Source organism: Rhinopithecus roxellana, chromosome 17 (genome assembly GCF_007565055.1).
Source record: "Rhinopithecus roxellana isolate Shanxi Qingling chromosome 17, ASM756505v1, whole genome shotgun sequence".
In the NCBI taxonomy this organism is placed as follows: domain Eukaryota; kingdom Metazoa; phylum Chordata; class Mammalia; order Primates; family Cercopithecidae; genus Rhinopithecus; species Rhinopithecus roxellana.
Window position 1 is genome coordinate 39,551,711 of NC_044565.1, and position 12,561 is coordinate 39,564,271.

General features: G+C 36.6%; 1 protein-coding gene across 4 annotated transcripts in view; it reads right to left on the minus strand.

Moving 5' to 3' along the window:
- The window catches only part of LOC104678996 (WD repeat-containing protein 35-like), a 77,739-nt gene that overhangs the window by 10,489 nt on the left and 54,689 nt on the right, over window positions 1-12,561 (minus strand). For 3 of the 4 annotated variants that reach the window (XM_030920681.1, XM_030920683.1, XM_030920684.1), the window contains 8 exons: window positions 11,186-11,322; window positions 10,665-10,868; window positions 8,836-8,982; window positions 8,065-8,197; window positions 5,717-5,827; window positions 4,585-4,749; window positions 3,575-3,715; window positions 2,397-2,553 (listed from right to left, as the gene is read on the minus strand). In XM_030920681.1, coding sequence (XP_030776541.1) covers window positions 2,397-2,553; window positions 3,575-3,715; window positions 4,585-4,749; window positions 5,717-5,827; window positions 8,065-8,197; window positions 8,836-8,982; window positions 10,665-10,868; window positions 11,186-11,322 — 1,195 coding nt within the window. The remainder of the gene's footprint in view (window positions 1-2,396; window positions 2,554-3,574; window positions 3,716-4,584; window positions 4,750-5,716; window positions 5,828-8,064; window positions 8,198-8,835; window positions 8,983-10,664; window positions 10,869-11,185; window positions 11,323-12,561) is intronic. The other variant, XM_030920682.1, reaches the window with a different exon arrangement.

Below are 12,561 nucleotides of genomic sequence, written 5' to 3' on the forward strand. Positions count from 1 at the left end.
TCTCGATCTCGTCTCGGCCTCCCAAAGTGCTGGGATTACAGGCTTGAGCCACCGCGCCTGGCCAAGACTGTTTCTTTACTACCCCCTTAGCTGAGCAAGACTGTGAACAATTTGCATTTACAATTCCTGCGATCAACAACCTGCAGCCTGCTACACATTTTCATTGTTTTACAGAGGAGTCTAGTAATGGCAAAGCTTCTTATTCTGGATCAAAAGGTAAAGTTTTCCAGACGCCCTATACTTCAGTTCAAAAAGCGAAGCTTGTAGCTGTGATTGAGATATTGACTGCTTTTGACATGCCTTTTAATGTGATTTCTGATTCTTCAAACATGGTTCATTCTACACAGTTAATTGAAAATGCTCAGTTACGATTTCATACAGATGAACAACTGATGACAAAAACAAAAAAGGGGGAGAAATAGGGATTATGGAACAGCCCATACACAAATGAATCTAGCATTATTAAGTTTAAATTTTTTGAGCCTGCCCAAAGGCCAGATGTTATCAGCAGCTGAACAGCATCTACAGAAACCAGCTGCAAAGACAGAAGCAGAACAACTGGTTTGGTGGAGAGATCTGATAACAAAAAGTTGGGAAATAGGTAAAATAATAATTTGGGGTAGAGGTTATGCTTGTGTTTCTCCAGGCCAAAATCAACAGCCGATCTGGATACCATCAAGACACCTGAAACCTTATAAGCCAGATGCTGAGGAAGAGATTCCGGGAGGATCCCGAGGACCCCCCGGTTGCAGCAATGTCAAGACTGACACTGAGGAGAGGAGGACCCCAACTGTCACAAGCAACACCCGTCGAACACAGCCACCCACCTGGGGACAGATCAAGAAGCTGTCACAGATGGCGGAAGAAAACCTGAGGAAAGCGGGACAACCAGTCACAATGAGTAATTTAATGGTAGTTATGATAGCAGTGATCACCATTGCCATGAGTATTCCTTCAATAAGGGCTGACACAGGGAACAATTATACTTATTGGGCATCTTTATCAATCTTGGCTGGCAATAATGCCTAGATGTAATCACTCTATGATGTAGTTACACATACTTTCTGATTTCAGTATTTACCATAATAAATCTGCTCCTATAATTGAGGCATACCGCCCTCAAAAACCTATTTGTAAACAAAATTGAACCTGGCCAGAAAAAATGAACATACTTGTTTAAGAAGATTGCATTGCAGAACAGGTAAAGGTGCTGCACGATTCCTATGGAATCATTATTAATTGGTCCCCTAAGGGGATGTTTAGCTTGAATTGCACCTCTCAATCTGCGTGCCATGGCCACACTATGTTCAGATGGTCTGAACAAAACAGTCAAATGGTAGATATAAGAAGTATGGCAAGAGTTCCTATTATCTGGAACCATGGTGGTATAGTGGCACCTCAATCTCAAATGAGTAAATCTCTGTTCGGGGCTCTCAGCTCTGAAGGTTGTGAGACCCCTGATTTCCCACTTCACACATCTGTATTTCTGTGTGCATGTCTTTAATTCCTCTATCGCCACTGGGTTAGGATCTCCCTGACCGAGCTGGTCTCGGCACATGAAGGTAGAATTTCAAATCTGTTAAGAAAGAATAAACTCAATATATGGTTTCAGGATAACTTAGATGTTATAATAAACATAATATTTAAAAAACTTAAAGGAATTCCTAAGCATGAAAAATATGAAGTAAAAGACTGACAGATATGACTATATAAAAAAAACACTATTAATATCATCACCACAGCTACCACTTATTGAGGGCTCCCAATGTCCAGGCAGCAAAATAAGTGAGTTTTCTTTTCATGAACTTCTCAATCATTACAATAACTCTATGAGGAAGATACTATTATCCTTTCTTTACACAAAGAGAAACTGAAGCTTAGCAAGGTTAAGTAACTATAACTTATAAACGCTAGGGAAAATCAATATATATGAAAGAGGATTATTACATATGGTCTCTAAAGAACTCTTATAAAAATAATTAAAAATAAAAATCATCCCTATAGAATTCCAGAAATATTCAAATAAAAGAATTTTTCTAAAAGTTTTCTTTTAAGATCATGCCATTGGAATAAAGATTCATGATCTATTAGGATTTGAATCTTATGAAGTATTTAACTTTGAATGGCTAGCCATATGAATGCTATACACGTTCTTTTTGCTTATCTCAAATTTCTGACATTTCTGTGAGCTATGTGTTTTCTCTGCATTAAAAAAAAAACTTCAAAAATGGGAATGCATAAGACAAATTATATATAGCATAATCTCAAATGTAAGAAAATAAATCCATAGGAAAAAATGTTATTGAAGGCCACATAAAGGCAAATTGAAGAAGCTGGCCCTTCACACTCAATTTATAATATTCAGACACACTATACACATTAGGTGACACGCCCACCTGTCTTCAGTGCAGCGTCCACATATCCCTCATAGAGCTGCCTCTGTGCAAGTATAAAGAAGTGGTAAGCCTCTGCCCCTCTCCATGCATTATCTGTGAAACGATCTGTTGTAGATAGAACTTCCTCTTCCAGCAAACCAGCCAAGGCAGAAGTGGCCTACAAGTAAAGTCAGCCCACGCTTTGCATCAGTACAAACACACACACAGCATCAACTCCCAAATAACAACAGTCATTAAAGTAAATGAGCAGATTTTATCATTACTAAACTATGATTACAGACTTTTTTTTAAGAGATGAGGTATTACTGTCTCCCAAGCTGGAATGCAGTTGCATGGTCATAGCTCACTGCAGTCTCAAACTCACGGACTCAAGTGATCCTCCCACCTAAGCCTCCCTAGTCACTGAGATTACTGGTGTGAGCCACTGCACCCAAAACAGACTTAATTTTTTAGTATAATTCAGTTTGTTAAACTGGTATGAATAAATTTTAAAACATAACTAATTAGATTTTAAGTTAATCAGACATTCTTTTACGCATTAAAATAATATATCTAGGAAAGTTTTAAAACTCACTGATGAGAAAAGGAGGATTTCCCAGGTAAGTAAAATTTTTTAACAACAATAAGACATTAAAGCAAAGACTACAGATTCGTATTACAGAAAAACAATTTCAATATTTCTACGTAGAAATTCCTAAATTTGAATACTAATTCTAAGTCAGTCATTATTTTTCTTCATATCATTTAAAGAAACAAATGCAGGCTGGGCGCGGTGGCTCAAGCCTGTAATCCCAGCACTTTGGGAGGCCGAGACGGGCGGATCACAAGGTCAGGAGATCCAGACCATCCTGGCTAACACGGTGAAACCTCGTCTCTACTAAAAATACAAAAAACTAGCCGGGCGAGGTGGCGGGCGCCTGTAGTCCCAGTTACTCCGGAGGCTGAGGCAGGAGAATGGCATAAACCCGGGAGGCAGAGCTTGCAGTGAGCTGAGATCTGGCCACTGCACTCCAGCCCGGGCGACAGAGCAAGACTCTGTCTCAAAAAAAAAAAAAAAAAAAGAAACAAATGCAGACACGCAAATTAAATGATCTGTCCATAAGAGAAGTCTGACAGTCTCTTTCTCTTTTTTCTTAAACACTTCGGATGATTTAATGTTATTTAACCTGCTACTTTACCTCTGAACTTTTTCCTTTAACTTTTCCTCGCTGGGCATTCTTCATCTGTTCATGATGTTGCTCTATAAGTAAGGCTGACATTACATAGAGCTTCTTGACACGTAAAGGTTTACTTCCTTTCTTTGCCTCTTCATCTGCAACCTTAAACATTTTTAAAAATTGAGGGAAGTTACTTCTTATCTATATTTGTACAAATATAATCATTTCCAAAACTAACAAATTTGATTCCCTAAAAAAGGAGGAAAATCAGTAAGATGGAATACAAATACCACCTATTTAAGATAAATATTTTAAAACCTATCTTCTTTTCATTAGTACCTATATATATTTAGTTCTTTCCTTAGTATTTAGCCCTAGGAGTTGGAACTCAGATCACTCTTAGAAAATGAGAGGTGCTGTTAGATAACTACATCAGAATAAAGAAAGTGTTGATGAAATGCTGGTATTTTCCATAACACAAAGATTTTTAAAATAAAGTTCCAAGTACACAAAGAAATCATGGTGTTAACACAGTGCATTCTTCAGAAGCTGAAACTTATTTAAATGATTTTGAGAGAAATTTTTCCTTTTTCATTAAATTAAACAGGAATAGAATAGAATGTAAAATGTGTATACACTAATACTATAGTAATTATCTTCCCTCCAAATAAATATTATGTAAAGTATAATATTTAAAACTTGTACATTTAAAAGAACTCAAAACTCTATTATCAACAAAATTTAATTCCCTGTTGTAGAAATTTGTTCTTTGTAGTTTCAGCACTTTCTTTAACTCTTAAACTCCAGTATTCAACATACAATTGTTTAGGTATTAGTAAGTTGCTAATATTAATAAACATCTTTGTTGGTAAAAGGCAGTAACACTAAAATAATGTATACAGAAGCAATAAAACCAGAGTGGTTTTGCTATAATAAATATTTGTTTCCAAAGAAAATGGAGAATGTGCTCTTTCATATATTAAAATATTGTGACTGGACAAATCAAATATTCACTAAGATTTTTACATTACCTTAAACATCAGTTTAGCAGCATCCAAAAAGTAATTGGCTTTCCGATAGAGTGCTATGGCATCAAGAGTTTTATTCTTTTCCAGTAAATGAGATGCATACCTAGCTAACAGAGATCCAATTTCTTTCATATTATGATTTTGAGCCAATTCAACAGCTTTGTTCCACTAGGAGAAAAATTACACCATTCAGTCACCCAAGTATTTACAGTCACATATATCATAAAATTCACACAAGAAAGCTTAAACTTTATAATAAAAGCCAAATTTCCAAATTAAAAATGGTTATATTTTAAAAATAGCATTTAAAATCACAGCAACACAAGTTCTATAAGCATACGTCAAAATGATTAAGTGATCTCTAAGACTCTGATTTGCTTAAGAAATACATGTGAAAATGAAAGTTTCAAAGTTTATAATCATCTTAATCTTGTAATTCTCATCTTACAAAACATCAAGCAAGAAAAAGATATACTTGTTTACATTTTATAGTAAAACAAATTATTCAATTTCAGTTGTGAAAATATCCTACTAGATTTGACATTTAAAAATTATTTTTATAAAGCAAATGAGGTCTTAAAAATACTTTAATAAAAATATTAAAAGAATACATTGATTGTCAGTAGTTTCTGTAATAACTCTGTACTTTTAGTTTAATTTCAGCTCTTAAAAATATCAAATGTATGTTTTCTATAAAGGAAAAGGAAAACAGATTTGCCAAAATAAATATTGATAAAGTAACTCGATTCCTTCCTCAGGCAATGACCGACTATTAACTGGTCCTTCTTTGGAAACAAAACCCAACCCTAATAAAACGCAGAAAATTATGAAATTACTTCCAGACAAAAACTTGCCAGACTAAAAGCACAGGGTTTGTTCATGCTCCTATACTGAGCTGGCTATAAGTGGGTCACCCCTCATGGTAGCACTTTAAGAGGTAAGTGCAACTTTCTTGGTCCTCAATTAAGAGAATACCGAGAATACCTGCCTGGCTCCTTTCATAAAATTCATGTCAGGCTCTCCAACCCTTACATTGCCAATAATCTTTAAAAGATCACTAGGGTGACTTTAATTTGGCTTGACTTAAAAATTCCTAAGACAACAAGCTGCACAGACAGGAAGTTTCAGTTCCTACTTGGTTGAGATGTACGCAGGTATCTACCGCTGCCTTTGGTTGACTACATTTCAAAAATGCAGTCACTGCTTGTTCACACATCCCAACTCTGACAAACATTTGTGCTATTTCCTGTACAAACAAAACAATACTATCAGATTTCATAGAGCAAAGAAATTACTTATATTTTAATTTCACAAAACTCTGTAGGGACGTATGAGTATTAAATTGACTGGTAGTTACAGATTTTTCTTGTAAACAGACGCAAGGGCAGAGGGTACAATTGAGAACGGATGCTAAGGCATCACTTCTATAAAACCAGAGCTTCACTGGCTCAGGCTGTGGATCTGATTTTTAACAAGGCCCTGAAGACACTGCACTCCTTTCTTCTCTCAGTTCAGTAGCTAGTACACAGAAATGTCAAGCTCCAAAACAAATCCCCCACAAGTGCGTGAAAAAAACTTTTATGTCAATTGGTGGTATACTCAGGGCTAATTATTAACTAGAGACTTAAGGGAAATCTCACATCCATAGAGTTCTCAAATACTTCTGTAAAGAAATGTCCTAGAGAAGTCTGCCATTAATCAATTCAGGAAGCTAGACCCAAAACAGAACTCCCTTGGAAAGTGGTGGCAGCAAGGAAGAACCCCCACCACCACCACCACCACCACAAATCTTACTTGTTCAGCTGCACTGGCCATTTTCAGAACACCATTTTTTTTCTTTCAGAATATCTAGTTAGCCAGAGGTTTTCCCTCCCCAACCCTTCTACGATATTTTTAGAAGTATGCAAATATATTTTATATCCAACTATCTTTTTAAAAACAATGCTTATATTTTTCTGATTATAAGGGAATATATTCTAATTGTAAAAAAAAAAATTACGAAACATGAAAAAGTGAAATTACTCATAATCTTATCATTTATAAGAAACCTCTCTCAATAGTCTGGTGTAATTTCTTTTTTTTTTTTTTTTGAGATGGAGTCTCGCTCTGTCGCCCAGGCTGGAGTGCAGTGGCCGGATCTCAGCTCACTGCAAGCTCCGCCTCCCGGGTTTACGCCATTCTCCTGCCTCAGCCTCCCGAGTAGCTGAGACTACAGGCGCCCGCCACCTCGCCCGGCTAGTTTTTTGTATTTTTTAGTAGAGACGGGGTTTCACCGTGTTAGCCAGGATGGTCTCGATCTCCTGACCTCGTGATCCGCCCATCTTGGCCTCCCAAAGTACTGGGATTACAGGCTTGAGCCACCGCGCCCGGCCATGGTGTAATTTCTTAACATCTTTGTCCTATGAATATATATGTATATGTTTGTGTTGTACACAATCATACAATACATAATTTTGTATCCCATATTTCCTACTTAAATATTATGTACACCTTCCCATATTATTAAAAATTCTTCTATAACTCTATTTAAAACTTATAATACTAAAATCTTTACTATTTTAGTTATTTAATTATTATTATAGTTATAATTACTTAGTATTTACTCAGGAATATTACTATTCTAGATACCCTACAGCAAAATGTTTGTTGGTGTCATCAGACACATCTAACAGACAACACTAATGGAGGATACACTCTTCGCTATACCCCAGGGTTCTAAGTAATTTCAGTTTCTTTCCTACTCAAGAAAACCCATAGGATTGAAAATAAGGGGGAGTGAAAATACCATTACAGAGATAACTGCTCAAATTCACAATAGGGAAAACTGAATTGCCATAATTCTATACTTATCTATTAGCTAATAGGCAAAATCTTTGAAGTGGAACTCACAACTGATATACGTTCAGACTCTGCAGTTGAGAGCCGTCAGCTCTACAAGCATTGTACAGCTTAGTGATTTACATATTAAACACATAAAATACAAACTTATTTACAGTATTCAACAATTAATTAAGAGGCTCTAAAAGAACATTCGAAAGCAAGAGAACTCTTCGATTTCTCTTTTAACTTGAAATACTTTATTGTTAATATAACATAATAAAAGTTGAGCAATCATTTTAAACTTAAGTTACAGCAAATTTCAAACAATTTCAGATTATTTTGAAGCAAATCCCTAGCAACATATCATTTCATCTGTAAATATTTCATGTATTCAGCTAACATTTAAAAAGCAACTTTATAAATCTTAACAGACAACACGAGACTGTGGTAATGTTAAAGTAGTGACTGACTTTCCCCCTCCATTTTCAAGCATTCTATATAATTTATATATTGCTTTATAGTTAAAAGCATCATTCCATGTCTAAGAAACTGTAAAATTATAGATTTTTAATTTTCTTTATTGTGGGAGATATTTCCTGACTATAACATAAAATTTTATAAAGTAACCTAACAATTCCAAAACCTAAAATTTGCAATACCTACTGGAAGTAACTTGTGGTTTTCTGGAAGTGAAATGGCAAGGTTCTCTAATCCCTCATAATCCTCTAACATATAGTAACATTCAGCTAAGCGTTCCTGGTTCCGCCCTTGTACATAATATTGTACAGCATTCAACCTACAGAAAGAAAAAAGGAAAAGCTTGTAGAACTAATATGAATCTCCTGATAAATAAGCCCTTTCAACCAAAATGTTCCTTCAGCAGAATTCCCAGTGCTAGTATTACTGTTCATTATCTTCAGCTCCAGAATAACTTTCAAAATGGGGGAAAAAATCTAAAGCATATGCTAGTTGTAACATTCCTTGGCTATTCTTAAGAAATACCACTGCTTTGCTCCCAAACACCGACATAAATAAGCATACTAATCAAAATGAAAAGAACAAAAGTCAATGATTTCTGAAAATAATATATAATAAAGCAAATAAAAACATTTATTAAACTTTGTTCAAAAATAAATCATAAAACATCGTAGAATTATATACTCAAAGTATCTCTTTGACTACTATCAAAGTAGTCTCAAAGAGAAAACTGCGTGGAGCTAAGTGCAAGTTTTGTGTTTATACACTCCAAATTTTTGTAGTGCTCATCTCACAACTTCACAGGATCTCTGGCTTTCCAAGATGAATCTAGAGGTATCTGAATCTTAGAATTCAAGAAGATGATCTTCATTTCCCCAGGATTACTTCCTAGAGAAGTACTCAGGCAGCTACTAAGTGTCGCACAAATGCTTGAGGAGCTCCAGGTAAGTTACATACCACTTTTGTCGATCAGCAAAGTAGTCTCCAATGGCATTGTTGGCTTGTTCCATGAGACTGTCATCTGCATCACCAGATCCAGTTTTCAGGAGCTGGAGTACTCTAAACCAATCCCCCAATTTCAGCCGGAGGCCAATAGCAAGATCCCTGCAAACAAAGGCATTAATTCATTCATCTATTTGACAAATATTTACCAAGAGCCTACTATGTGTTAGGCACAGTTCTAGTGCTGAGACTACACAGCAGTGAACAATGTGACTCTCCAAACATTTTAGAAACTTAGCCTGACTAGGTAAGAGGAAATGAGGAGCACCTGGAGGTTATGGTTTGAATGTGTGTCCCCTCCAAAATTCATGTTAAAACTTAATCTCCATTGTGATAGTATTAAGAGGTGGGGTTTTTGGGAAGTCATTATGTCTGCCCTTATGAATTGATTAACGCCCTTATAAAAGACTCTTCAGAGAATTTGCCCCTTTTGCCCTTTTCACGTTCCACTATGTAAAGGCATAACATTCAAAGCACCATCTTGGAAGACAGGGCCCTCAACAGACACTAAAGCTGTTGACGCCTTGACCTTAGACTTCCTAGTCTCCAGAACTGTGAGAAAAATATTTCCATTCTTTATAAATTATCCAGTCTCAGGTATCTTCTTATAGCAGTCCAAATGGTCTAAGATACCGGACTAGGGAAAAGAAAACAATGTTGTGCCTTTACTTTCCTGGACTTTCAATTTAGCAAAATAATGATTTAAATAATAATCATTTCTTTTCAGCAATTTCTTAGACATGATCAGGTTTATTTCAAAACAAAACAAGGTGTAAACACATGTGGTTTTATATCTCTTTTCAGAGCCTAAGTCATATTAGAGATCTCCTGGGAGTATAAATAACATTAATGAAAATGAGATACAATGTTAACAGCTGAAATGAAGTTCAGACAGACTCTCCACCTTGAGGTTCAGTGGCTAAGATTCTCTGCTTTCACAGCAGCTGCCTGGGTTTGATTCCTGGTGAGGGAGACAGGCCTTACAGTTCTTTAATTCAAAAGAAGAAATATTTATGAAGTTCACATATTATTTTATATAAATCAAAAATGAAATATAAAGAACTAATCTCACTCCCTAACTACTTCTGATTTTTATTTTATGCCTCTTGACAACAGAAAATTAAATAATGACCTAAACAAACAAAGAAAGAAAGAACTGGAATAATGAGCTATGTCATAAATCTGAAAGATCCCAGTCTCTGTTGTTCTATCATTTTTTCCCACCAAATAAAAAAAAAAACGGCCAGGCACGGTGGCTCAAGCCTGTAATCCCAGCACTTTGGGAGGCCGAGACGGGCGGATCTCGAGGTCAGGAGATCGAGACCATCCTGGCTAACACGGTGAAACCCCGTCTCTACTAAAAAATACAAAAAACTAGCCGGGCGAGGTGGCAGGTGCCTGTAGTCCCAGCTACTCGGGAGGCTGAGGCAGGAGAATGGCGTGAACCCGGGAGGCGGAGCTTGTAGTGAGCTGAGATCCGGCCACTGCACTCCAGCCTGGGTGACAGAGCGAGACTCCATCTCAAAAAAAAAAAAAAAAAAAAAAAACAAAACCTCCCATAGTCAGCCATTATTAAATTTAAAAACAGAGAAGAAAACTGCCTCCAGACTATGAAATACAAATAAATGAGGGGCACGTAGAATATCTAGGTTGTAATCCAAATGTGAAATTAATTTCTGAAAGAAACTGTATGACACACCTAATCTATTTATAGTCCCCATTTGTAAAAAATACAATGATGAACTGATAGAGTACTCGGGGATGCCTGCACCTTCGTAATTTACCTTCTGTCCATCTTGAGATATGTTCTTTCAGCCTCTTCAAACCTGCCAAAGTAGCCAGCAACTTCAGCCTGTTTCATTGACTCACTTGGCAGTTTGCCCAAGCGCTTCACAAACTTAATGCCTTGGTAATCTTTGCAGTGCACAAATGCTTGCTCTGCAGTGTATAGATCCAGCTTCTGAAGAGCTGCTTCAGCCAGTAGGCGCCTTTATTTTAAAAGAAACAAAAACATAAATGCATATTGCAAATTACTGATAAACTAGTCTTGAATCACAATTATCAATTATTATGTCTATTGTTTCTAGAGAAACATGGTGGAAAGTAACACATGTAAACATTTTTCAAATAATATTCTGCTTATTTTGAGGACTTCCAAATCTAAAATGAATTTCTATATTTTACAAAGAAGAGCAAGAATGGAAGTTTGTTCCCATCAGGAGGATAGTAGGGGAGCAGAGGGACAGAGTTGAGACTTTAAAAACCTACACCTGACATCTTGGGAGAGTTTGCTTTTTTAAAATACCAAAGTCGAGGGTGTGGATTGTCCTCTATGAACTGAGATGCATCTTTAATTCCAACCTTCTCAACCAGTGCTCGGCTATCTCGCAGAGACCGAATCTCAAAGTTAATTAGGTAATCCTTGTTTGGATGTTCTGGATCCTGAAAGTAAAGATGGAAACAAAAAAAATTTCAAATACTTGCTGTTAGAGTATATGTTTCTTTTTTATATTAAAAACCAGAACAGAACAAAACAAGAAAAAAAACGGCATCGTATTGTGAGCAAAATAAGGAAGAGAAGTCTTCATGTTTGGGTCTTTTGAGTTATTTGAAAAACACCCAAAACCCACAAGTGAAGTCCCTCCTGAGGCAATCAGGTAGCCTATGAGGAAAAGGGGACAGAGGAAAATGGCAGAAGCGGTCCCTCACAGTTACGCATCCCTGTTTCCCTCTGCTCAGATTGGTTTTTCACCTTAAATGAGATAACATATCTCAAAGATTCAGCACAATGCCTAGCTGTACTATTTACAGTATTCAATATTCATTGTCTCAGAACTGATCTAATGCTCTCCTGCTTCAGAACTTTGAACAGGTAAACCATCATGACTGAATCACAGCACCCAACTCTTTTCTGGCAACTGAATTACTTACCCATCTCCTCAACTCTTCTACCTGAGGCCAAGAACTGCGTCTTATTGGCTCTTAATAGTTGCTGAATTGATGAACAGATGAACTTTGGGTAAATCATTTTACCACTGAGAGCCCTTCTTTATCTAAAAACTTTCGCCGGGCGCGGTGGCTCAAGCCTGTAATCCCAGCACTTTGGGAGGCCGAGACGGGCGGATCACGAGGTCAGGAGATCGAGACCATCCTGGCTAACACGGTGAAACCCCGTCTCTACTAAAAAATACAAAAAACTAGCCGGGCGACGTGGCGGCGCCTGTAGTCCCAGCTACCCGGGAGGCTGAGACAGGAGAATGGCGTGAACCCGGGAGGCGGAGCTTGCAGTGAGCTGAGATCCGGCCATAGCACTCCAGCCTGGGTGACAGAGCGAGACTCCGTCTCAAAAAAAAATAAAAAAAATAAAAAAAAATAAAAACCTTCACAAAATTCAATATAATCATCAATTACAGCAACAACACCACAGGCATTTTCATGCATTCTAGAGCTTAAGGCAATTGGAAATTTATGAGCCTTTCTTGAAAAACACTACTAATGATGAAATCCAGCCAACTAAAAGATTAATCAAAATTAAGAACTTATGTACAGAGAAAATGTAGTAAAAAGCTTTGAATTCATTTAAATATTAAGACTAAAAACTGGAAATTAGGATTATAAGACAAAATTAAAATGTTCTAAATCTTGACCATGTAAAAAGAATATATCTACAAAAGGAAAAAC